At 41.3% G+C, this 27,508-nt stretch overlaps 2 protein-coding genes across 2 annotated transcripts in view; one reads left to right on the forward strand and one right to left on the reverse strand.

The window, feature by feature from the left end:
- The window catches only part of GPR39 (G protein-coupled receptor 39), a 125,953-nt gene extending 123,501 nt beyond the window's left edge, over positions 1-2,452 (forward strand). The window contains exon 2 of the mRNA XM_075117650.1: positions 1,947-2,452. Within this exon, the coding sequence (XP_074973751.1) occupies positions 1,947-2,452 (506 nt within the window). The remainder of the gene's footprint in view (positions 1-1,946) is intronic.
- On the reverse strand, positions 428-26,569 carry LYPD1 (LY6/PLAUR domain containing 1). The gene is made up of 3 exons (XM_048869253.2): positions 26,232-26,569; positions 24,518-24,655; positions 428-3,062 (listed from the first exon to the last, which is right to left on the reverse strand). Exons 1-3 carry the CDS (start codon positions 26,317-26,319, stop codon positions 2,824-2,826), a joined length of 465 nt encoding a protein of 154 aa, XP_048725210.2. The 5' UTR covers positions 26,320-26,569; the 3' UTR covers positions 428-2,823.
- Between the last annotated feature and the right edge of the window lie 939 nt (positions 26,570-27,508).

Here is a 27,508-nt window from a genome sequence, read left to right on the forward strand (position 1 = left end):
AAATGCAACACAAATACTGAAACACAAATGTGAGGTGAGGGACATGCAGTACAAAAATGTTACAGGACATCTACAGAGAGACTGGTGGGTGAGGTATTGAGATAGCAGAGAACAGAATGAAAGGTGATGTGCGGAGAAGCAAAAGATGAGGCCACACTGTCTCCTCTGGTCACTTACCTAATCAAGCAAGTTCCTATTTCTCCTTTTCCCAGCCTCTATAAATACAGTAATGTTGATATCTGAGATACCAACCCCTCCCCCCCCCCCCCATCCTTCAGGGCAGCAATGTCCTTGAAAATTAAATTTAATTAAAATGTTTTTTGGGGGGGAAATTCTCAGAAAAGAGGGTTTTCAATTGATCAGTATGTGTCAATGAGAGAAGAAATTTGTACAGTCCTTGTACAACAGAAGGGAAACTGGTCTCCCATTAAGAAAATGAATCTCTTTATTAAAGAATCTGGAAAAAATAAAATTAAAATGTGAAAACTGCAGTTCTTGGAACACTGAATACACACACTGCTTGTTTCTGAGTCCTGGCACTTCCAAAGTGGTGAAAGCCTCATATCTTTTTCTTTACATTCATAATTTTGACTCTAGTAAAATACTGGTTTTCAAGCCAACAAATGTTATCTAATGCACTGTTTTAGAATTCCATGTCTCCCTAAAGTGATCTCATCCTTTCCAGTCAATTATTCTCTTTTGCTTTCTATGTTTTAGAATTAACAAGACGTGGGGTGTAGTTATGAAACCAAATTTACTGAAAGGCAGCAGCAGAATTCTTGTTTCTGTTGAGAAGCAGGTTGGATTTCAGAACTATAAAATCAAAGGTAGAAAAAATCTGGTAAAATGTGCTGCCTTGCACTACAGAGCTCTACAAGACTATTCTAACTGTAGGGGAGGCAGACTCTGCTGCTACCATTGTGTTTTAATACAAGGCACCTTTGATGAAAAGGGAAAAATATAGTGGAAACTGTAAAGTTTTCAATTTTTAGTACATTTTCTTGGAGTATTTATATTTGAATTTGTTTCATCGTCAAATGAGAAGTTAGGATTTCCAGCATTTGTTTCCATATTAGCTAGAGGTTAGTAGTTTCAAAACTCAGACTGCATTCCCTTCCCTGCCTCCATATCCTTGTGCTACCACTGGGTGAAAAGTACTCTGATAGATGTGTTCTAATGCTACTGTCACAAGAGAGACTCCATTATTGCTGTTTCTCTATTGAAAGCTTCTCCATAAAGACAGAATCCTCAGATGTCTATTTAGATAATGTTTTCCTTTAAAAAAATGTCGATAAGGTAGCGTGATGCAGCGACACATTATATGTAAATATAGAATGATCAGATACCACATTTTGGAACACATTTTGTATTATCTCAAACTGCTTACATTTCTGTCTTTCCTGTGCCATTTACATTCATGAATTTAATTCCCAACATATATCTTCTTAATTACCCTAAAAAGATCCATACATACTTTACTTAAAAATATCTTCTGTAAGAGGAAAGTTACCAAAAATAATGCCTAATATACTATTATGCATTCTTTTTTTTTTTTTTTGGTAAAATACAAACAGTCTGATCTCTCTTCTGGGTATTGCCTGCACTAATATGGCTATATTTTTTTAAAAAAAGGAAGAAAAGGGAAAACACAAATGTAGGAACAAAAAAATTCCCATTCTTTCTAAAGATACAAATATCAATGAGAGAACATCTGAAAATTAACAAGTGCCAACAGGTAGAAATAAATACAATCTTACACAATCTTTATCCAATCATATACGGCAATGACTTTGAACCTGTTAAAATATTTGCTACTGGCAGAAAAAGCTGTCGAGCAAAACAGTGAAAAATCAGTACCATTTCCTACCCAGTAAGTGCAAAACTGAGAGACTAAATATTGTATGATTTGTTTCACATGTTTTCTCTTTCTCCCCCTTTGCTCACAGGACTGATTGTTGCCACTCTGGCAATATGTTGGGTTCCAAATCAGATTCGAAGGATCATGGCTGCTGCTAAACCTAAGCAGGACTGGACTGTGCCCTACTTCAGAGCGTATATGATCCTTCTTCCCATTGCAGACACCTTCTTTTACTTCAGTTCTGTGGTAAACCCACTCCTGTACAACATCTCTTCTCAGCAGTTCCGAACCGTATTTCGACAGGTCCTCCGTTGCCATCTGACGATAGAACATGCCAATAAACAGAAGCTTCTGCGAGCCAATTTGAATTCTCGAACCAGCACCGGCCATTTTATGCGTCCATTGATCTTCCTTTCATCTAAGCGCAATTCTTCTAGAAAGAGCCCTGTTTTCTTAAGTACTTTTCAGAATGAGACCAGTCCATCAAAATTGAATCTTGAATCACTGGAGACCAACTTGGAAATAATGCCACTGGAGACTAATTTAGAGTCCAGTCCAGCTGCACAGAATGGCCTTCATGAACATGAAATGTGACTCCGTGTAAGGCAAAGTTAGATGATTAGCAATAAACATAACGTGGAAATTAAAATAACTGAGGATCTAGAAACTGAACAATCAACTATACCTTCTTTGAGTGCTGTTTCTGATGGACTTGTTTCCAGTTACACAAATGGAGCATGAGTTTGTGCGCCATTTGTTTTTTAAAGTGCACACTAGATATTCAATCAGACAACTGAATTTATTACTTGCTGACCAAAAGAAAAAAAAACAGGGAGAGGAAGATGGTTCTTGGACCAAACTCTTCTTTAGCAGGGTGGCAGCAAAAGAACAGCAGTGTCTTTGAAGAAAGTGGGATATGGGGATATGGAACAAATAATGCCAGGACAAAAAAAAATCCTTTAAGTTTAGCAATGCACTGATGATAAAAGAGCCAATTTTAAGAGCAAAATAGTAGTTAATATGCCTGCCTTGGGCACTGTGCCAGAATTCCCCCTCTTCTTGGGCCGGGGTCCATTGCAGAGTGGAGTATTGCAGCAGCTGATACAAACAGAGTTCATTTTCCCTGGGGAGCAGAAAGACTGGTATCCAGCAGAGGCTATGAGACAGGCTGCAGAGGATGCGCAGGACTTGCGATAGAGGGTTCCTGTGACACAGAACAAAAGTTACTTAGCTTAATATGAACGTGCTTTTGGTGTATGTTAGAATCCTGTTTGAAGATTCTGACAGACAGTTGGGAATGCTGGTTAAAATTTTCAAATCAATATTGGGGATTTAGTCTCATCACTTCCATAAGTTAGAATAACAGATGTGTGACTAAAATCCCTGCATTGCTATGAAAATCTCAGCCATTGTTTTAGATTTGTTTTAATGTTGTAAAATATACAATATGCATTTTAAAGCCATACATTTTACAACCAAAAATGTAATCCGATGGAGTGCCTGTTAAAAGGTTTGAAAAGGAAATCTAGTCAATTTCAAAAGGCACTCGAGTTTCAGATACTTTACTGGCCTGAGTCGTCCGGCACAATTTTTGTAGCTTTAGAATTACTTTTTTTTTTCCCAATGTTTTAAAAATGTTGCTTTTGCTTGTTGCTTTGTGGGGAAAAAATATGCAAAGATGGGTAAGTGACTGACTTTGGGAGGGGGAAATGACTAAACACAAAGCACTGTTCAATGCACAAGGAAAACCAACAAATAGATTTCTCTAATTTTGTTCAGTTCTTGTTGTTGTTTTAGGAGAGGGTAAAAACAATTTGAAGAGAAATTTTTTTAAAGTTGAAGGTGTTTGTTTAAAAGCTAGTATCTCGAGCTGTTTTTAACGGAATAAAACACAGTGCACTCTGCATTCTAATGTACACAATCCTATATTTTAAAAATTTTATAAGGTTGTAAAATAAACAGTTATTACCACTCAATACTTCAAGGGTCTTTCCTTTATGTGATATGACAGAAATTTGGATAGGGCACATAATACAGCCGTGAATCCGTGGGTTTTTGGTTTTTTTTTGCCCAATTTACCTGGGGGAAGATTAGGGAGAGGAAGGGGTAGAAGTATAGTAAATGCTTAGTAAGTGTTACATGCATTCAAGATTAATAAAAACCTCCTTCCTTTATAGATATCATGAGTAGGATTTTAAAAAGTGCTCATGTCAGTAGGAACAAAGTGAGGCCACTGATGAGTGCTTTTTAAAATCCCACCCATAAAATCCCACCCTTTTGATTTTTATGTTCACGCTAATAGGCCAAGACTGCCTGTCTGAGAGGAAAGGGGATGCCCTAGCCAAAGAAGAAAATGCCCCAAACGCGCATTCAACTGCTTACCTCTTAGTTTCTTTACTCTGAAATAACATGCCCACCAGTATAGTGTGTTGCTTCTAAGTAGGGCTGTTGATCAATCGCAGTTAACTCACGTGATTAACTCAAAAAAATTAATTGTGATTAATCGCAGTTTTAATTGCACTATTAATAAAATACCAACTGAAATTTATTAAATATTTTGGATGTTTTTCAACATTTTCATATATATTGTATTCTGTTTTGTAATTGAAATCAAAGTGAATATTTTTTATTAGAAATATTTCACTGTAAAAATGATAGTATTTTTCACCTCATACAAGTACTGTAGTGCAATCTTTGTCGTGAAAGTGCAACTTACAGATGTAAATTTTTTTTTTGTTACATAGCTGCACTCAAAAACAAAACAATGTAAAACTTCAGAGCCTACAAGTCCACCCAGTCCTACTTCTTGTTCAGCCAATCGCTAAGACAAACAAGTTTGTTTCCATTTACAGGAGATAATGCTGCCCACTTCTTATTTACAATGTCACCAGAAAGTGAGAAAAGGCATTTGCATGACACTTTCATCGCCGGCATTGCTAAACATCCATATGCCCCTTCATGCTTCGGTCACCATTCCAGAGGACATGCTTCCATACTGATGACACTTGTAAAAAAAAAAATGCAGTAATTAAATTTGTCACTGAACTCCTTGGGGGAGAATTGTATATCCCCCTGCTCGGTTTTACCCACATTCTGCCATATATTTCATGTTACAATAGTCTCTGATGATGACCCAGTACATGTTGTTCGTTTTAAGAACACGTTCACTGCAGATTTGACAAAGCACAACGAAGGTACCAATGTGAGATTTCTAAAGATAGCTACAGCACTGGACCCAAGGTTTAAGCATCTGAAGTGCCTTCCAAAATCTGAGAGGGACGAGGTGTGGAGCATGCTTTCAGAAGTCTTAAAAGACTAGTACTTCAATGCGGAAACTACAGAACCCGAATCACCAAAAAAGAAAATCAACCTTTTGCTGGTGGCATCTGACTCGGATAATGAAAATGAACTTGCGTTGGTCTGCACTGCTTTGGATTGTTATTGAGCAGAACCCGTCATCAGCATGTGCGCATGTCCCCTGGAGTGGGGGTTGAAGCATGAAGGGACGTATGAGTCTTTAGCGCATCTGGCATGTAAATATCTTGCGATGCCAGCTACAACAGTGCCATGCAAATGCCTGTTCTCCCTTTCAGGTGACATAAACAAGAAGAGGGCAGCATTATCTCCTGCAATTGTAAACAAACTTGTTTTGTCTTAGGGTACGTCTTCACTACCGACCGGATCGGCGGGTAGTGATCTATCTATCAGGGATTGATTTATGGTGTCTTGTCTAGATGCAATAAATCGATCTCCAAATCTACGCCTGTAGTCCACCTCGGCAGGAGGAGTAAGCAGAGTCGATGGGGGAACCGCCGCTGTTGACTCGCCACCCTGAGTACAGCCAGATAAGTTGAACTAAGATGCTTCAACTTCAGCTATGTGAATAACGTAGCTGAACTTGTGTATCTTAGTTCGAACCCTGCCCCCAGTGTAGCCCAGGCCTTAGCAATTGGCTGAACAAGAAGTAGGACTGAGTAGACTCGCAGGCTCTAAAATTTTACATTGTTTTGTTTTTGAATGCAGTCTTTCTGTACATAATTCTATATTTGTAGGTTCAACTTTCATGACAAAAATTGCAATACAGTACTTGTATTAGGTGAATTGAAAAATACTATTTTTTTTACAGTGCAAATACTTGTAATCAAAAAAATATAAAGTGAGCACTGTACAATTTGCATTCTGTGTTGTAATTGAAATCAATATATTTGAAAATGTAGAAAACATTCAAAAATATTTATATAAATGGTATTCTATTGTTTAGCAGTGCAATTAATCACAATTAATTTTTTAATCACTTGACTGCCCTACTTCTAAGAGGTTTTTTTTAAATATTATGCATTAGTCGGTAAAACTCAAAGCACTTTACAAAGGCAAGTAAGTATCAGCATCCCCACTTTCCAGATGATCCACAGAGAGGTGAAGTGACCTGCTAAGGTTCACAGAGCAGGTCAGTGACAGCTATGGTTAAAATTCAGGTCTCCTATGGAGTTGACCATGCTGCTTCCCAGCACAGAAACTGAAGATGTCAAAGCTGTGTCTCTGGGTTGTTGCTTAGCCTTGCCTACCCAAGGCCCCCTCAGTAATACTATAATGACAGAATGCTCATTATTAAGCTTTTGTGCTAACCATAATGTATAGTTCTGAAGCATAAACCTTTATGTATAGATTCATAGATACTAAGGTCAGAAGGGACCATTATGATCATCTAGTCTGACCTCCTGCACAACGCAGGCCACACCAAATTAGCTAACAGGAAAGCACTTAAGTGATACTTAACTTCCACTGACTTGAAAGGAATTAAGCATAGTTTTAAAATTAAATGCCTTCATCTTTAACCCTCTCTAAATCCCGGCCCCTGTGGGTGGGTCACTAATAGTTGTGGGGAAGTTCCTTCTTAGGTGAGCTGAGATAAGGATATGAGGATTCACTGGAAGAATTATGTGCCCACGTACACCATGAATCACAGCTCAACAAGGGCTCCTTGGGGCTGAGCACTAAGAGAGCAGAAGTTTGGGGAGGAGGCCAAAGAGGTGGGGGTGTGGCTTGTGGAAAGCCAGCTATGATATGTAGGTCCACTGGCTAAATCCCCTTTGAACGGGGGGAAGAGAGCAGTGCACTAGTTCTACGGTCTAGTAGAGACCTTAAGCAGTAATAGCTACGGCAGAACAAAGCCATCTTCCCCCCCCACTTGCTGTGAACCTCCCCCAGTGCACAGTCTATTTGGTTTGTGCCCTGGGGGAAATTTCCTATGCTCAGCAATATTGCTTAGAGAGGAAAAGCAGCTGTTGGTCTTTTTTAATCAATTCCCTGCATGTTGCCCCAAAACTGGTACTGTTCTAGTGTTGTGGAACTTTCAGAATCGACGCCAATATAGAGTTATCTACAGAAAATTCTTATCTTCTTATCCTGATCTTAATTAAATCAATGACCTGCTTGGAGCCAAGATTTCACCCACTATGTTGGGTTCATCTTTGACTATTGATGCTGCCATGGTATCTTACCTTAAGGACAGACGTTCATCCACCTTATTTTGGGTAAACTTTGTTAACAAGGGCTTTTTTTTTCCTTTCACAAACTGATGTCAAAGTTTGCATGCGGGTGACCCTGGAAATAGATTATTCCGGTCCAGGAGCTCTAACAGTGTTACCCCTGATAGGTTCATGATGCTGGCATCCCAATGTCTGGGTTGCTTTGTCCAAATTTATTCTCCAGAATTTGAAGGGCAAAAGCCCTGTCCCAGCCTTGCTACTTGCATGGCCATTGCTAGAGCTAATTTTCTCTAGTTCTTGAGAAGTCACTGCTTTTGTATAAGAGTTAAATGAGAACAACCATGCTGAGTGTTTCCCATTTCTATTCCAGAAGATCAGACCTTGGTGATGAGTCCTCTTCCTCCTCTGCAGGCTTCTGGCTCATCCAATCATCTCTATTTAGAACATGTCAAGAACATTGAAGCTGATTTTTCCCTGCCTAACTATTAAGCTTCTAGAATGTTAGTAACAGAGGTGCATGATTTTGTTCTGTTTATATATAGTTTTTCTTTCGCTGCTGAGCATTTTTCTTTGACTGAGATGGTTCTCCCCATTTCATGTGATTTGCATCCACAGTGATTTATGGTTTAGGTATCTGATGTGACGGAGCCTCCAAGCCGTGTTGCTTTAACTGAAGGACTATGTTCATTACTGTGAACAGTTTGTTCATAGCCTCAAATGGAAGCATCCTGATTTTCACCAGGGAACTCTGAAGACCTCAATCATGATGATCATATACGCCTACAGCCTTAATTTCAACTGCCATCAATGGCTTTCTTATCTCCAGCATGATTTCAGTTGCATAATAGAGTTCCTGTAAAAACAAACCCTAAATTCCTGCAGGGAAGGTGGAATTTTAAACTCTAGTACTGTAGTTTCATGCACAGATGGAACACATTCATGCTTAAGTAGAACGAATGATCTGACTGGCAATAAAACCTCATTGTAACATTCATCTCTTGTAGTGTCTTCATGATTGTTTCTTCCAATAGAAAATTCCATTCCCCAATGAGTGTTTATTCCCATTTCCAGCTGCAGTAGCAGTAATCTGAATTAGACTCAGATTCTTCTTTAGATAATTAAAACTGTGCAGCATTCTTATAGTTGGGTTTGTGGCAGTTCTTTGGCTTTCTTAGAACTCTCCACATCCAAGATATCTTTTTATAATCAAAAAAGTACAGCTGGATCTGCGTTCAAAGGACCTGTTACGTAGAAATTATCTGCATTTTCAAGATGACTCTAGGAGTTGTCAGGTAGCAACTCAACTTACATGGAAAAAGGTTTTTACTGTGGTTGGCATGCTGTAATCCTTCTTCACAAGGTACAATAAAGATAAGCAAGCAGGCTGAAAAATAGGAAAAATTGATGCCAATCGAGGCGATTTACTTTCTTCTTGCTCAACTTCTAGTCAAATACGACTCTTATTTCCCCATACCTTTTTGGTTCAAGTTGGGGCAAAAGCTATGAAGGCCTGAATCACAGAAATCTTAGAGATGGTTATTATAGAAGACTAGCTCATACCTCTTTGGTCCTCGTTTCTTGAGGTAGTAGAATGAATATAGAACAAATGATTGCCTCCAAACTTTGATTCAAGGAAAAATTATAACCCTCCTCCATAAAGGTTAGTTTCCAGGTCCAACAACACAATAAAATGTAGAGGGGAAAACCCATTCAAACAAACCTTTGCATACATCAATGTTGCATGTATCATTCATATAGTAGACTATGAACTAGTTGGGGGTTTTGGCAATCATGGAATGCCATATGTGGTAATGCAATCTTCTTCTGGTCTCTAGAGCATGGTGTTCCTGTCATCCTTTCATACAGCAAGGGGAATTTCCACAGGGAGGCTATTTCATGCCCTATACACATCTTAGCCTAACTACATTGCATAAATTGGACTGTCTCCCCTATCACTGAAATAAATGAATGCCTATTATACCACAGTAGCTGCACGACCACATTTTATGACTATGAGTAAAGATGCTACTTTTCTTGCCGCAAAATAAGGTAAGCAAAACATGTCTACCCTAAGGACTTCATATGCTGCATATGAAGCACCCAGTGAGCAACATAGAGCAAAAAATATAGTATATTCCAGCTCTGTGGAGGCATTTTTTTAGTACCGCTATTATATTAAAAATAAACTATCAAACACAAGCCAGCATAACAAAAAGTACTTTGCATCTGCAGGGGCACAGAAGGAAGCTTTCTATGTCTTGTTCTTTGCTGTATCACTAGTTTCTGTGGGCCTTTAATGTACCTTTCTTATATTTATTTGTCTGGCACTGCCCAGAATATGCTAGTCTTTTGATACATAATAGAAGGTAAGGCTCCTGCCTAAAGAGCTTATGGCAGACCAGCTCAGTCACAGCATAAAGAAAAGCTCATACTCAATAACAGAAAGTAGCAACAGGACAACCAAAAATTGGGAACCATTCAAGTATAGAAGAAGACCAGTTATAACATTGAATTTAAAACAATCCAGCATTCTACCACCACACAGCATTCTGAGAGCACAGTTGGGCCCAAACGTGTGTTCATTTTAGCCTACTGAATAGCAATGATTCAGAACAGTTTCAAGAAACAAAGTGTTAGATTCACAAAGGGGATTAAGCAAAGCAATTCCTAACTTTCAGGTGTGCTGATACCAGTGGAATTCACAAACCCTGAGTTAGGGGCCCATGTGCCCTCTACACTGTGTGGGGAGAATTAGACACCTCAAAATGGGGTCCACAAAACACAGCATGCTGAGCTAGGAGTTGCCTAAACTAGCCAATAGAGTAATAGAGCCCACTGTCAGTAGCAAATGCCAAGGAGAGGGGTGTGTCATGAGCCCTGCCCCTCAAAGGGAATTAGATGCCTAAATCTGGGCTGGATGCTCATTAGCCAAGTGATTAGGACACTCACATGGGATGAGAAGCTAAGAGTAACAAGAAGGGTTTCTTCAGGTATATTAGCAACAAGAAGAAAGTCAAGGAAAGTGTGGGCCCCTTACTGAATGAGGGAGGCAACCTAGTGACAGAGGATGTGGAAAAAGCTAATGTACTCAATGCTTTTTTTGCCTCTGTCTTCACGAACAAGGTCTGCTCCCAGACTACTGCATGGGGCAACATAGCATGGGGAGGAGGTGACCAGCCCTCTGTGGAGAAAGAAGTGGTTCGGGACTATTTAGAAAAGCTGGATGAGCACAAGTCCATGGGGCCGGATGCGCTGCGCCCGAGAGTGCTAAAGGAGTTGGCGGATGTGATTGCAGAGCCATTGGCCGTTATCTTTGAAAACTCATGGCAATCGGGGGGAAGTCCTGGACGACTGGAAGAAGGCTAATGTAGTGCCCATCTTTTAAAAAAGGGAAGATGGAGGATGCTGGGAACTACAGGCCAGTCAGCCTCACCTCAGTTCCTGGAAAAATCATGGAGCAGGTCCTCAAGGAATCAATTCTGAAGCACTTAGAGGAGAGGAAAGTGATCAGGAACAGTCAGCATGGATTCACCAAGGGCAAGTCAGGCCTGACTAATCTAATTGCCTTCTATGATGAGATAACTGGCTCTGTGGATGAGGGGAAAGCAGTGGACGTGTTGTTCCTTGACTTTAGCAAAGCTTTTGACATGGTCTCCCACAGTATTCTTGCCAGCAAGTTAAAGAAGTATGGGCGGGATGAATGGACTATAAGGTGGATAGAAAGTTGGCTAGATTGTCGGGCTCAACGGGTAGTGATCAATGGCTCCATGTCTAGTTGGCAGCCGGTATCAAGTGGAGTGACCCAGGGGTCGGTCCTCGGGCCGGTTTTGTTCAATATCTTCATAAATGATCTGGAGGATGGTGTGGATTGCACCCTCAGCAAGTTTGCAGATGACACTAAACTGGGAAGAGAGGTAGATATGCTGGAGGGTAGGGATAGGATACAGAGGGCCCTAGACAAATCAGAGGATTGGGCCAAAAGAAATCCGATGAGGTTCAACAAGGACAAGTGCAGAGTCCTGCACTTAGGACGGAAGAATCCCATGCACTGCTACGGACTAGGGACCGAATGGCTCGGCAGCAGTTCTGCAGAAAAGGACCTAGGGGTTACAGTGGACGAGAAGCTGCATATGAGTCAACGGTGTGCTGTTGTTGCCAAGAAGGCCAATGGCATTTTGGGATGTATAAGTAGGGTCATTGCCAGCAGATCAAGGGACGTGATTGTTCCCCTCTATTCAACATTGGTGAGGCCTCATCTGGAGTACTGTGTCCAGTCTTGGGCCCCACATTGCAAGAAGGATGTGGAAAAATTGGAAAACGTCCAGCGGAGTGCAACAACAATGATTAGGGGACTGGAACACATGAGGAGAGGTTGAGGGAACTGGGATTGTTTAATCTGCGAAAGAGAAGAATGAAGGGGGATTTGATAGCTGCTTTCAACTACCTGAAAGGGGGTTCCAGAGAGGATGGATCTAGACTGTTCTCAGTGGTATCAGAAGACAGAACAAGGAGTAATGGTCTCAAGTTGCAGTGGGGGAGGTTTAGGTTGGATATTAGGAAAAACTTTTTCACTAGGCGGGTGGTGAAACACTGGAATGCGTTACCTAGGGAGGTGGTGGAATCTCCTTCCTTAGAAATTTTTAAGGTCAGGCTTAACAAAGCTCAGGCTGGGATGATTTAGTTTGGGATTGGTCCTGCTTTGAGCAGGGCATTGGACTAGATGACCTCCTGAGGTCCTTTCCAACCCTGATATTCTATGATTCTATGTAAGAGATCCTGATTTAATTTCCCCTTCTGCCTGATGAGAAGGGGCATCCATCACTCAGGTGAGTGCCCTAACCATTGGACTACGGGCTAATCTGATGTGGAGCTCTTCGGCTGAAGCTGTTTCACGGTTATAAATAATTAAATAGCCATTGGGCCAGAGAGAGGAAGCGTGAAATAACTATAGTCCAGTGATTAGAGCACCCATGTTTAAATCCCGGCTCATTAGACAGAAGAAAGACTGAAACTGAGGTCTCCCAGATGAATGCTGTAACCACTAGGCTGATGGGTATACAGGAGAGGCTCTTTCCCTCCTTCCCCAGCAAGAAGGCTGTTCTACGCAGAGTTAGGCAGGCACTGAGCACACCTACCTGATCAGGTGCTGCATGGTAATGCCTAATTTGAGAATCCTGCAGGGGCTTAGGCAATAGTTAGATATGCAGGCACCTGTCTAAGATGCAGTGTGCATGCCCAGCGGCTGGAATCTAGGCATCTAAGGCACTTTTACAGGAAACATTTTTGGTACTTAAAGAATTTATGCAGAAACTGATACATCCAGACTTAGATGGCAGCTGAGTGAGGGGTTTGTAAATGCCAGTGGTGACAAAACACTGGTCTTAAGCACCTGAAGTGGGAGTTTGTGGCCTTAAGTCCCTTTGAGAATGTGGCCTAAAACCAAAATTAAACAAAGATGAAATGGCCCTAGATTAAATATGTCCTAAAAGAGACATTTCTATCATTCCAATTCATGTTTTGCATCATAATGTTTCTGATTGCTGGGCTATCAAATAGTATAGTATAAAAACTTCTCCATGGCCCGAGATAACTATTCCTCCAATAGGCTTTCGTAAAGAAAAGAAGACACAAGGAAGCAACACATGGAAAGTTGCTGCCATATTCTTGCATTTGGTGCTTACCAAAAAGGCTGCAAATTAGTTACTGCTTCAGTCAAGCTCATCTGAATCAGCTGCACGCGCACACACTGTGTGAAACCGGTAATAATAATTAGCCTCACTTTAATGACGCACATTCATGATTAATTAAGTCTGTCTTGGATGTTATTGCATTTGTTCATAAAGACAAGATTTAACACAGTGTATACAAGTTGATAAAGCATTCTTCTGTCACCTTTGTTATACCAGCCTCCTAAATGGCCTCACCTCTTGTTCCTCTGAATTTTTTAATTTTGGGGGTCTTGGGAAATCTGTACGGTCATGCTTTTTTGAAGCACTCAGGCTTGATGTCTTGTCTTTCTACCTACACTTTCTCTGCAGTTTTAACTGTATATATGGTATTCTTTAGTTCTTGCCCTACATTGTGTGAGCCCTGCTAAACAGCTCCTGCGTTTCAGCCTAGTGTCGGCTGCATTTCGGAATATACAACTCTTGAGTAATTATTGCAGTAAATATTGGTCTTCCATAGCCTAGCTAAGTGCCCTAACCACTGGGCTATGGAGTCAATGTCCCGCTCTGACCTAATGACCATTTAAGTAATGTATGTAAAGTGAAACAACTTCCACAGGCAAGACCCTGCCCCACACTAGCCATAGCACTCACTAGGAGACTGTCTTCAGGTCCCTGCTTTGCTCAGGTAGAATGCAGATTTGCACTAGGTATTAAGGGAGCCCATCACCATATCCTAAGTAAGTGCTCTACCTGCAGGCCCAATGGGTATGAAGGCCCTACTGCCGGAGTGGTTCTTGAAAAAGGGCCGAACTGGCTTAGGCCCTGAACGCCAGAAGACAGTCCATGACTGTGACTTTCGAGTGGGGGGAGTTAGGCATCCAAGATCCTTTGAGGGCTGGGTTTAGGCAGCTCCCTGCTCAGTGTACTGACTTCTGTGAATCTCTTTTTTAGACACCTAACTCTCCCCATGCATTGTATAGGGACCCTGGGCACCTAAGTCAGGGTGATGAATTCCATTCGATGGCAGGGAACCTAAAAGATAGGCATAGCAACACTCAGCCTATGCACCCCCTCCTTGTGAATCCCACCCTTCTTGTAATGCCAGAATAATTAAATATAATCTTTGATGTATATCATTTAATTAAATATGATTTTTGATTTATTTGAAATATAGGACTTGAGTTCAGATTTTTTGATACATCCACAGATGGTCAAAAACAGACTACAAAGCCACAAAAGGATTAGGGTATAGGATTATCTTGTTCTAGTGGAGGATCTGGTACAGATTAACTAGGACAGCCTTTGCAACAGACTAAGTGGCTTTGACATGCACCTTTTCCTCCACTCACTAGATTGTAAAGCTAAGTGTAACACCAACAAACCCTGGTCATCAGCGGGAGCGATCGAACCTGGGATCTCTGAAGCTTAGTGCATGATTCTCTGCTGCATGAGCTAAAAGCCACATGCCACTTAGTCAAGGCTGTAGCAGACTCATTACTCTCTAGGTGGTTTAAGTGCCACTGGAAGAGGACAGAACACCACACCCAGCAGGCATTAGTCACATAAGCATCCCTGTTTATCTAGTATTTGTTCACAGGATTCATTATGCAGTGATTTGATGCCACAAGTCTTTTTGAGATTTTGCTCTCCGATTTATAGAAAAAGTCTTTATGAATATTTGATCCAATAAGGTCCTACACGTATTAGAATGTGACGCATCTTGCAGGTGGAAAAGGAATGTTTCCTTGCATTATGCTTTGAAAAAGAAATCATGTATTCAAAACTTGCTTATGTGGAACTAGACTAATATTCAAGAAGCTGAAGTTGTTACAATAACTTCATATAAAAGACTCAAACCTGTGCTCTTGTTTTGATTCTAATAAAGAATAACCTGCTTGGAAGAGATGAAAACTGGGCATGCTTTTAATTTTACACACAGGCTCTTTAAATTGTGCTGTTTCATTTTAGACTAATTTTGCTGTCCCTACTCTCTCAAAACTCACACTGAAGTTAATTAGGTTTTAATAACAATTGTACTTATGTACTACCTTCCATGAGAGAATCTCAAAGTGATTTAATAAACGTCTAATTAATCTTCACTATATTTAATTGTGATCCTCAATTTATAAGGAGGCACCTGAGGCACGAGGGTAAATGATCTGAAGTCTGCAGCATAACCAGAGACAGAACTCAACTCTTCTATCGCCAAGACCTTTGCTTTAGAACCAAGGCCCTGCATCCCCCCTTTCATTACACTCGTAAGGATTCCAGAATTGGACCCTATAAATATATTAAGGAGCAAGTATATTCATGACAATTAGATTCTGAGATAGTGTAGTATAGTTATGAAAACTACATCCATTTTCTTAGTGTTTTCTTCCTACGAGCTTGCATGACTTGAGTGTTAATTTGGATTAAGGCAGGGTATGAATTTAAAGAGCAATAGCTATTTCTGAATAACTCCAAGTGTGGACACTCATTCCAGACTTATTCTTGACTGTGTCCTGAATAACTCCAGGTGTAGACAAGCACTAAATAGTTCTTCATATACAATTTCAATTTATGCTTAGAATGATTTTATGCTTAGAATGATTGCAGCAACAATTTTAAAAATTCGTTTAATCACAGCCTTGGTTTTTAAATCCTTTGGGCAAATACAGTAATAGGTGGTTTTGAACAACACATCTTTTTTAAAAAAGATGCTTGATTACCTGCTTTCTGACCTCTCTGCCATGACCATGTCATGTAGGGCTGAAAATGTTCTTAGATGAAAACAGGATAATTGCTGGATACAGTGAACAAGGGACTGGATTACTGTGATTTATTTTACAATACTGAAGAAGAACATGGCATCAAATTGTGCCTTCCAATTATGGCACTGGAAGTCTAAAGCAAAACAGGCTTGTTAATATTGTTTTAAATAATGACCCAGGAAAATCCATCCTATTGCTTGCAGCTTCACAAAGCACAAGTGAGGCATTAAACTACTAAAATATGCATTGATTATCAAAGTCTAAGAGCAGCATCTGGTTTTTCTGTATTACCAGACAGTTTTTTTTTAGTAAATGCCAAGTATGGATTAAAAACAATTGCATTCCAGTCAAACCTCAGCTTTCATTTTCCAATCTTAACCTTTTATTTTCTGCTGTTGTATCTATTTCGTCTTTACAATTTGCTGTGCACTAGCAGTAAAGTAGTAAATTGTACAACTTTTCAAGTACAGTTGGCTTGTGCAGTGTCAGCTGTCCTTTCTTTCTACATGGTAGGGAAGTGTCATGGATATTGAGATCAAAATGTATTCCAGTTTCCAGTACTGGACATTTACTCAGGCTTCTGACCTTTCAGCATCAGACTTTAGTATTTTACTTGCAGGTATTGATTATAGTAGTAATTCCCTGAAATGAATTAGGGAGCCATAGTCCTTATGCTATTTTGAGTGTTAAATCGCCCCAATCCTGCAAACATTTACACACACAAATAACTTTACGCATGTGAATAGTCCACATATTTTTCAAGAGCCTTATTGAGTTCAGTGCATCTATTTGCATGTGTACAGCTATTTGCCAGTATACATATTTGCAGGACTGGGGCTAACGTCGTCAGCTCTTGCAAGTTTAACATAGAAACCTACATTCAAGTCTTGATGGAATAAAGAAGGACCTAATTTATTAGTATTTTGTTGTTTAAAGTATATATTTATGGTTTAAATCTAAATATATATTCTGCTATTGATTTTGGATATTTAACACTTTAGAACCCGATCCTGCTGTCCTTGACTTCAATGTGAGCAGGATGAGGCCATTGGTTTGGGGGTTTTAAAATGATTTTTTAGTTCACATTGAAAGTGTCACTGGTAATACCATCATTAGAACGCCACGTACTATGGATGCAGCATTTGTGATTACTCTCAATTTCGCCAACGGATGCCCCTGCTATAAAACGAAAATAACTATATTGTTGTCATTAAATATACTTGCTTGTGTTTAGCTCCCCAGGAGTTAGAGAAAAATCTGGGCAGGTCACTGGAAATTGTTTTTGAAATTCAGATTCATTTATATGTGAAATGTGGGGCACGATATCGTACTCGATAAGGGACAGAGTTCAGAGATACCAGCCTATGGGCACCATATCCTATCATTGTACACATATTTTTCAGACAAGCCCAGAAATAGAAAAACATAAAAAGCTATTGTCCATGTCCTGTGAGAAATGAAATTCACTGGACCAGATATCACAACCTCCTTAAAATAATACAACACTTCATCACTTTTGCGCTTGGATCCTTTTCATGGTTTTCAAGTCATCAACTACTTGAAGTCCACAACTAGCTCCACCATTACTTTACTGTATTTAAAACACACACACACACAAAGCAATTTATTATAAACTCTCCATGCTTCCATCTTATCTAATGCACTTAATTCAGTTTATCTCCTGCTTGTTTTGTAGTGTTGTAGGCAACTGATAGAAAGCGATTTATTAATAAGAGAACATGCCCTACAGTTTCGGCATCTGAAAACAGTTTCTGAATGGTAATATATCCACCCCTCGAAGTTTACAGCATATAGTGAAAGTTAATGACATATACTATAATTATTTTATTCATATGCAAGCTTTTATTCACACCCCAACAAAAAGCATCCAGGTGTTGTGAATATTGGTTACTATGCTTTGATTCTGTTCAGCATCTAACAGTGCAGAACAAGATGCTATTTGCTAACAATGTCATGCACTAAGTTACTTTATACACTTGAAAAATACTAATAAAATATATTGTCTTAAGTGTTATATTAGTTTTGAAAATGATCAAAATAGATATGTGCATCTCTTCATTCCCCTCCTTATTCCCAACTCCACTGAGTTATTAAAACAAAAAGACTTTAATCACTTTTGACATTGTTCTTAAACAAAAAATAAAACCCACAACAGAAAAAACAACCCACTGCAGGAATTGGTACATATTCCTTTCTGTAAATTTTTAAGTGATAAAGATGAAGTTGAAGATTTATAGCTATTATCTATAAAACCGTAATGTCTAGAGAGATTCCGAAGGTGTTAAACTTTGTTGGCTATGGTAATCTTTTGTCAATAAATATATGCAGGGCACACTCTCCCCTTGATGCCAATGTGTAACTGCTGCTTGAGTCAATGGGAGTTATGCGGTAACAGAAATCTGTCAATCTGCCTGAGGCATCACGTGATCAGGCTGAGGCCACAGGATCATTAAGGGAGGAGATGATGTAACACACCAAGTGCCTAAATTTTAAAAGTTTATTGATAAAATAATAAAACAACAGCGGAGAGTGATGGGTGCTCCCCACATCACTTAGAGGAAGGAAGAAAGCGTTAGTGCCCCAAGCCCTAACCCACTTTCATACTCACACACATTCTACCTGAGGCTGGCCAAGCCTGGGTGTAATGTGAGCAGAAGAGAAGGAAGGGTGGACGGGAGTTCTGTCCTGGGCCCAGGTTGTCCCGGGGTCCGCTATGATCTCCGAATTACTCCAGCTCTCAGGAGGCTTTTAAGTCCTGGTTTCCTTTGGGGGTGTTCCATTCCGTGACCTCTGTTTCTGGTGCTCTTGTGCGAGTCCAAACCGGCTTTCTGTTGGTCGTCTTCGCTTTACCAAAACACAACGGCTCCAGGGACGCGAAGCTCTGCTCCCCCCCCCTCATTGTCTCGCCTGTGTTTTCCATCTCTGCAGCCCTGGTTCAGTGTACTTTTTCTTTCTCATGGCTGGCTGTGGCTGGGTGAGATAATTTTTCATCTAGCGCCGTGACCTTGGACTGGGGCCAGCTCTTATCATCGGACTGAGCTTGCTAGCTGCAGTGTTGAGTTAACCCATTCTCTGCTTTTTTTCTCCTTCCCTCTTTGGCCTCTTGTAGCCTGAAAATGAATCTTCTACTCCCCACTCACACTTTTGACCCTCCCCAAAATGCTTTGCGATGCTTGCAACAGCGTTAGCAACATGCAGTGCTGATCTGCCTTCCCCAGGGAACCCCTGAGGTTGTGACAGTTATGCATGTGCAGGAGAGGAGTATATACTTGTTTAGCCCTTAAGAACGACATATATGGTGCAACTTGAATGTGGCAGCAAAGAAATCAGAGGTGAAGGTGTTAATGTAGGACTAGTTGTGGTAGAACTTTAACATCTGCTTCTCTCTGCTTCATAAAAGGAGGGAGTTGGAAATCAGTATCATGAAGATCCTTAGAAACAGCAATTAAAATTCACCAGTGAAATGATTATCATGTTCCTAGGCACTACTTTAAGTACAATTACAGGAATTGCTTTAATTATACTGCAGTATTCTATACAAGTGCATGCATGGGAAATGCCACTGTAAATTGAAAAAAAAAAAAAAGAGAACCTTTTATTGCAGGTGTATTGAATTGATGAGGTTGTAGGTGACTTCATTTACAAGGAAACTTTATAAATAACCTAATTTTCTCTAGATAGCAAGATGAGTTTTTAGAAACTTTTTTTGGAATGCCTATTGCAAAACTCTTTTTGCCTTTTGCCAAACAGCATTTCTAATGCAGATATTAGGTGAATGGTAACAGAGATGGTGAAAAAAAGATTTACAAGCTACATAACAGAGGAGTAGTAAGAGCATGAAGCCTTGTTTTAAAAATTCAATAGCCTGTTATAGCTACTGAGCATTGAGATAGTCTAAGAATTTTACATTTTCCAACTCTGTCCTTTGATTTTTTTCCCGTCACACTTGGTTTCCTTCTACTCTGTTCATTTTCTGGGTTTATTCTATTTTTAAAAACACCGTTATTTATAGTGATAAGAAATTGCCTTGTACCATTTTTTGATGATGGTTGTACGGTTTTCTCCATTTGGAGATAGATTGGGTTCTGTATTTGCTGCATTTCTGTATCTTTCTGCAGACTATGGGCCTGATCCAAAGCCCATCAAAGTCAGTGGAAAGACCAACTCCCCTTGCATTCAGTGGGTTTTGCATCAAGTCCCAAGTGGTCAGGTCACTCGTCACCAATAGAAGAAAAGTTGTATTTCTTAGAATTTGTTTTATTTAAATATAACAAACACATGAATAGCCGAAACATCAGTCCAAAGAAGAGAAGTGTGCATTTAGGTTTCTTTGTTCTTGTATTCACTTTCACTTTGACAAGCAGCAGCTTTGTAGATTCAGTGCTCAAAAATCAGCAAAAAAAAAAAAATAATAATAATAAAAAAAAATCAGTTACCAATGTTTTCCTGAATAGTTGCAAATGGAATTAATATAATGAAGAACGCTTCTCATTCATCAAACATTTCATCTATGTAATCTGCTTGCAAACATCAGCTGCTTCTTCAACTAGAAGGCTAACCTTAAAAACCTATCCCTTATGTTAGTTTCTATGGCACCAAAAGTATTTGATCTGGGCTTCAGTGCCTCCTCCAGAGCTCACAGCTCTTCCCTATAAAGAAGAGAAGTATTGATGCTTTTTAAAAACTAGGTTAAGTAATTAGTTGGCAAAGTGCATTCCTTGTAGTGAAATATGGTTCTTTTGCATCTCCCATTGGAAGCCATCTCCCATTACTACCTAAAACTTAGTCTTGAAAAATGCATAAATCATGGTACTGAAACTTGGAACATTTTTGTCATTTACTTCATGAGGTCTCCAATTCTGTACATTTTGGATGGGTTATCTAGGTTCTATTGTAATACAAACTGATATAATAAGAGAACATGTGTGTTGGGGGGCGGGTGGGAGAAGAGGGTATATTCGCTCAGTATAGTCGCCCATCTTGGTACATGCTTAACTGCTTCCCCCACCCAAATACATCCCACTTTTATTATTATTGTTTTAATTAGGAAATAGACTATTTGTGACATTAGTAGAACCATCTGATTGGTACTGCTTAAGTTGATCTGATTTAAATATGAATGATTTCAATATCTATTTTGAAAATCCAAGATACTCATAACTGTGCTTTTTTAACTTGGATTTTTGTAAAATTTCATATTTTATTTAGGATTGTTAGAATGTCTTGTGTAGGGATGAAATACATTTCAGAAAACTGGTTCTAGACCCAAATTCTGAGAATGCTTTGACTGAGTAGAGTAAGGTTTAAAACATAGCTTAAGCTTCACTTTACCTTAATTAAACAGGAATGGTTTGTCTTGACTAAAGTAAGGCTTAAGAAGTATTTACAATATAAATGAACAAAGCTTAGAATTGCAGTTCTCCTTTGTATTATTGAGGAGAGAGCTTAGTATAGAAATAAAATTGAACCACTGAACTGTCATTGTTAAACTTAATGACCACTAACAAATATATAAGAAAATAGCCATTGCCTACATGCTCATGAGTAAAATGTATACAAGCATGTAAATCAGTAACCCCCTTGACTGCAAAATAGACAACTAGATTAATGTATGTTGCATAGGACGGGTGACAAGGTTCATTAGGTTACTGATTCAGACCATGAACTTTATCTCAATATACTGCATTTAACTTTTAAATAAGGTTTAGGAGAACATGAAACATTTTGCTTACTGACAGAGCTATATTTTACTAGAGGCAGAATTTGGCTAGCCTATAAAAATTAAATTATACTCCTTTTACTGTATCGAGTCGAGGAAAAAACTAATTACAAAATCACACTGACAAGTAAATGCAAATGCATATTCTTTATATACTGGGTTAAAATTCAAACTCAAATATTATTATAAAATGAAAATCAATATTTGAAATACTTTTCAGTTTTCAATGATAAGCACATAAAACTGAGTTTTAAAATGGCCTGATAAAATAAAGGTTGAATTATTAAATGAAATTTCTGAGAATGAGCCATTTTATTTTACACACATTTAAACAAGAAAAAACCCCAATAAGAGATGATTTACTGAATCCTCCTTGCTTTACTACCACCCTTTTCTCGAACTGACTGAGGAAATAGGAAAGAAGCTTAACCTGTACTGCAAATCTCACTCAATTTGGAATAGTTAAGTTAAAAATAAAATTTACTTCTTTACGGGAACTTGTAACTCTCTAACTTAAAACTAATAAGAACTGCATTTACAGAACAAAGCCAAATAAGACTGAACTGTAGTCTGCTATGCACTGCATGATAGGTATCTATGGGAAAATTCAAACGTCAGTCCAGAGACTTTCATTATAGGCAATGTAATATTGCCCAGGTAAAAGAATAGAAAGAACATTTCATAAAAATGTTTCTCTACCTTTATTTAGTCTATTGCAAACCAGTTTCTTTGTAATGGTGAAGACAAGTTTATGCAGCCATATATTTTTAATACCCAATCACAATCATTCATATTTTCAATATAACATAGTCACAAAAGCTTAATCAACCAGTTTGCAAACTCAGTTGTTAATCTGATTTTTTTAATCTGAACAAGTCAGTTGTACATACATGCTATGTGAGTGGCTTCCACTTAAATCTTTTGGATACCTATACACTTAAGTAAACCATTCCTTGTGTAAGGAGGTCTGACTGCAAACACTTCTTTGTCTAACATTCATCCGGAAAACAAGATTACAGATGTTTCTTTGAAGGCTGTTATAGTTTGAAATTGTACATTAGAATAAAAATATTGTGCAAAGGGAAGGGGATAAAAGGAAAGAAAGTAGCAAGAGTTAAATTAGGATAATTTACATGTTTTACTGGGAGGGATCTGATTTTACTATAAAGGATTTTTATAGCACTTCAAACTCCTCCACATCATTCATTCAAACCTATTTAAAAGCTTATAGAATATTTGGGGTGTATGTGACAAAGCCTTCAAACTGCATTTCAAATATTTGTCTAAAATTATGCATAGGTTCAAAGCACCTCATAACCCATAACTGTCTCAAACCTCCACCATCTTCTCTGAGTAAATACTCCTTTCTTGAAAGGAGATACTGTGTTTGAAATAAAGAGAAAAACGTGTTTTTACCCAAAATATGTTCACATTTTAAAGTTGAATTCTCTTATTGAATGGCAATTAATCTTCCCTTAAGTATATATCTTTTTCTGTCTGTTCAGAACAAATCCCAAATACTTTACAAAGTAGTTATAAGTGCAGTACTGTGTGTATGGTGTTATCTGTATTGAGGACAAATGCCAACAATGCATTCTCTATTTACTAAAGAGGCAATTTTACCACTTTCTCATGATTTGCAGGGCGTTAATCTATGGTTAGCTGTAAGATCAGAGTTGCTGATAAATACCTTGGTAAATATCATTTAGGTCTGTAGAAGATTTTAATAGTATTAATCATTTTTGTTTATGTGGAAACATTTCAAGTCCTGTAGCTATACTTATATTTCCCATTAACAGAGGGAATCTGGTATTGTTGGAAGGAGACAGGCTGTGGCTTTATTTGCATAAACACCCAAACAGTCCTATATACCATCCTTAATCAACAGGCATGTATAAATTGTTGCCCTCAGCTGTGAGCCACTATGTCTATCCAAGATCCTTTCCCTCCAAACCAGTGGTACTACATACTCCCATCTATGTACATCTTCTGGATTCCTGCCTCTTGTAGATGAGTTTTTCAATCGGAAACACCACTCATCAGTGTGCAGATCATATCTAATTTGAGGAACTCCTGAGAGCCAGTACTATCCTAACTCCTTCTGCCCCTGCAAACATCACAGGTGGAGGCTATGATAGGAGCAGGAGGCTATATGAAATAGCAAACAGCCAAACACTTTTCCTCTATCACAGAGCCCAACCCAAAAGTCTCTGATAAAGCTGGAATGTTTTATCCAGTTAGATGACTATGATGGGTCCTGAAGTTTAACATACAAAACACCTGCCCCCAAAATCTCTAAAAATATCTTGAAGTATTTGATGTAATGGATTGATTTACAGCCCAGCCCAGAGATGATTTAGGGAGAAAAGAACAAACATGGCTGGCTTCCTCTTGAAAATATTAGTGATCTTTGAATAAAAACTAAAAGCAGTGCACTGTATTCTAAAATTAATTAGAGCAGTGACAGAACCCCTAAAGAATTTTCAGAGATAACATCCATATGCCCAATACATTCTTTCAGCCATGCCCACTTGAATTCCAATATCTTTCCCTGCTCACTGTCTTCTGGATGAAATCCCATAGCTCAGCTTCCTATCACACGCGATCAACCTTTACTTTATGTGAATTGCTGGAGTAAATAAAGAAAAGAAGGAATTACTAATTTAATGCACTTTTCCTCCATCTCTTGGGAAAGGCCCAACTAATTAACTATAATGAGATTAAACTAACTTATTAATTTTCCAGTGCTGTGAAACTAAATTTGACCATAAGATCATATTTTAACATCTTTATTAACATTTGTCTTGTAAGTTTCAATATTTTCCATTTTAAAGGAAAATTATTAACCTAAAGTATCTGAAAAATACAATAAATTTGAGATAACAAATTTGGTAATAATATAATATGCCTTAAGCTAAAAATTCATAGTAGAGAAAAATGAACAATGCAGCTAAGAGCACCAAACAATACCAAATAAACCTGGAAGAGTGTAATTATTAAGTTCTTACCAGAACTTTTTTCCATTACTTCTTTCTGGCACATGTCTTGAACATTCACTGTGCAGTTCACAATGAACTCTGGAGCAGAGCAGTCATTATTTAGCTGGAATTCTTCACACTGGTAACACTGTATTTGCAGACCAATTCCTGGAACAGACAGAGTTTTGCTCAGAATAGATCTGCATATGCCAAAAATGCTACTTATTTTTTCTTCACTCTGCTGTTCCTATCTATTTACCAGCAAAGCAAAAATATGGGTTTTGTCAAAAGATTTGTCTACAACTCTGGCCCATTTAGCTGAGGCTACTCCTTATAGGATCATAGAATATCAGGGTTGGAAGGGACCTGGGGGGGGGGGGGTCACATCTAGTCCAACCCCCTGCTCAAAGCAGGACCAATCCCCAATATTTGTCCCAGATCCCAAACGGCCCCCTGAAGGATTAAACTCACAACCCTAGGTTTAGCAGGCGAATGCTCAAACCACTGAGCTATCGCTCTCCCCTCATAATTACCCAGATTCTTATAATTAGCTAACTAGGTACAAACGGGGAGTCTACATCAGCGAAGCAATCCCTAGCCAGCCACTCAACTTTTTTGAATTATCCGAATTCCCTGGGGAGCAACAGCAAACGCTGCAGCCAGCAGGGGGCAGAGTACAAAGAACAGGACTGAAACAAAACTGATACCACTTACCCACCGACCCGGCACTCTCAGCTCCCACTCTACCGAGCTGGAGTCCCCTTAAAGCAGTGGGATAAGCACTATCCGTGCTTGGGGGACAGTAACCGGGCTAACAGATGCGCTTCAGCTCTTATCTGTGCCGTCGGGTTTACTTAACTACTAATTAATTACAAATGATTTAATTACTATTTTGCCATGCACAATTACAGCTGCAAAGCCGTCTTCGCTTCCCTCTTTTATCATGTAAATTAGGTCCTTCTCCAACACGAAGTGCAGGAAACTGTCACAGGCCCTCCATGCTGGGCGGGGGGCGGGCACTGCTCGAGGTGAGCCGCTTCTCCACTACGTCGTCACCCAGAGGAGCTGTCCCCAGGCATGTCAGGGAACTGGGCGCTGCACGAAGAGAGCCCGGCTGTTCCCTATGCATCTCGCTGGGGACCCCTGGCAGAGCTGGTCCCGTGTGCATCTCACAGGGAGCAGCAAAATGCCAGAGGGGACCCCGAGCCTGGCTGACGATGCCGATTCAGTTCACACCGGCGCTGCTCCCAGGACGGAGGCTGGTAGAAGGGACCCAGAGCTGAGCTGTTCCCAGCTGAGCGATGCTGTTCTCCAGGCAATCGCCCACAGAAGCTGGCCTCAGGCAGTGTTAGGATCGCGGGGACAGGGAGGCGAGCGCTGCGCAGGGAACTGGCTCAGTGCTGGAGACTGCGCTCAGCGAGCGATGACCCACAGCTGAGCTGATCCTCGCGCACCCGCCGGCGAGAGGAGCCGGGCTGGTGCATTGCCCGGGGGAGGGCGGCCAGCGGGGCACGGGCTGGGCAGAGGCTCCCCTCGGGAGCGCTGGGCGCAGTGCCGGGGGAAGGGGCCGCCCCGCCAGCAGCTGTTGAATAGCAGCGCGAACTTTGTAGAGTGGCGGGGAGCGGGGAGCTGCTGCGGGCGCCGGCCGGGAGAGCGGCGCGGGAAGCGGCAGGTGCGAGAGCCGGGCGCTGCCGGCGCCGCGCCCTGCCCCGGCCCCAGGGGCGCGCTGCCCCGCGTCTCCTACCTGGAGCCAGGACCAATCCCCAGAAAGTTGCCGCGCCGAAGAGGAGCCACATCCTCGTGGAGCCGGGGCCCCGGGCTGCGCGGCGCATCAGAAGCAGCCGGGCAGCAGAGGCGCGGTGCCGCCGAGCCTCTTCCCCGCACCGCTGCGGCGAGCAGCTCCCGGAGCCCGCATCGCCCGCCGGGCTCCGCGCTCCCTCCAGCCTCCAGGAGTTGGGAGCGGAGACTGGCCGGCGCTGGGGGAGAGTCGGCGAGAGAAAAGTCTCCCTCTGCCCCCCTCCCTCGCACCATGTGACAGGGGAGGGGAGAGGGACCCCTCCCGGCACACTCGGGGAAGGGAGAAAGTTCGTGAGGGAGGGAGACCCCCCCCCGCCTCCGGCCAGGCAGTAAAGCTGGGCGGGCTTCCCAAGTTAACCCAGCCGCCCCCCTCCCGGGGCTCCCTCTCCTGCTCCCAGTGTGTGGGGTGGGGGGTCGCTAGCGAGCCGAGACCCTCCCTCCCCAAGGCGGTGGGGGCTCAGGCGCTGAGCTACTGCTACACAGTGGCCGGTGAGTCGGGCTCTGCCCCTAACCCCATCCCGGGCTGCGGGGCTTTGTCCGTGCGCTGCAGCCCGACGCGGTCCGGGAAGGGTAGGGAGAGCCCCCCCCTCCGGTGTGTGTCTGCAGGCAGGGCTCTGTCCTTAACCGGCACGCACCTCCCGGGCCGGCAGGGGCCAAAGGGCTCCCCACACAGCGGGGACCCGTGGGGACAGACGGGCGGGCAGTGACCCCCGACCCCAACCCTGCCCGGGCGGAGCGGTCACGAACCTTCAGCTTCTCACCCTCAACTCTTCCCCCGGCATGGGGGAGGTTACCTGTGTGTGTGTGTGGGGGGGGGCCTCGGTCCCTAAGTTACCTAGGGGTGTGTGTATGGGCCGGGGGGGGGGGTCTGACTTTAACCCTTTATGTGGGGGGGGGGCCTCTGACCTTATCCACCCACCTGTGTGTCTTGGGTGGGGCTGACCCTAACCCCCCCCCCCCCCCCAGTGTGTGTGGGGGGGTTAACTCTAACCTCCCCTAGTGTGTATTGGGGGAAGGGGCTGTAGAAGGCGCTGCCCTTAACCCCCCCCCTGTGTTTTAACGGAGGGGGCGGCGCGCTGCCCTTAACCCATCCACGTGTGTGTGGGAGGAAGGGGCGCCTCTGCGCTGTTTGCAGGGACGCTCCCCCGCCGCAGGGCTTTGGTCCGGGTTAGTCTCGCCCTCGCTAATGGCCCGGGGGGCACACAGCAGCGTGCCCGTCGAGAA

Source organism: Caretta caretta, chromosome 11 (genome assembly GCF_965140235.1).
Source record: "Caretta caretta isolate rCarCar2 chromosome 11, rCarCar1.hap1, whole genome shotgun sequence".
NCBI classification, from domain to species: domain Eukaryota; kingdom Metazoa; phylum Chordata; order Testudines; family Cheloniidae; genus Caretta; species Caretta caretta.

What these genes read in the sequence shown, in the direction of transcription:
- LYPD1 (XM_048869253.2), bottom strand. Translation starts at nt 26,319, where the DNA reads ATGCGCCGCGCAGCCCGGGGCCCCGGCTCCACGAGGATGTGGCTCCTC. An exon ending in GGGATTGGTCCTGGCTCCAG is followed by an intron (nt 24,656 to 26,231) that starts GTAGGAGACGCG and finishes TGTCTGTTCCAG; the next exon opens with GAATTGGTCTGCAAATACAG. An exon ending in AGTAATGGAAAAAAGTTCTG is followed by an intron (nt 3,063 to 24,517) that starts GTAAGAACTTAA and finishes TCTGTGTCACAG; the next exon opens with GAACCCTCTATCGCAAGTCC.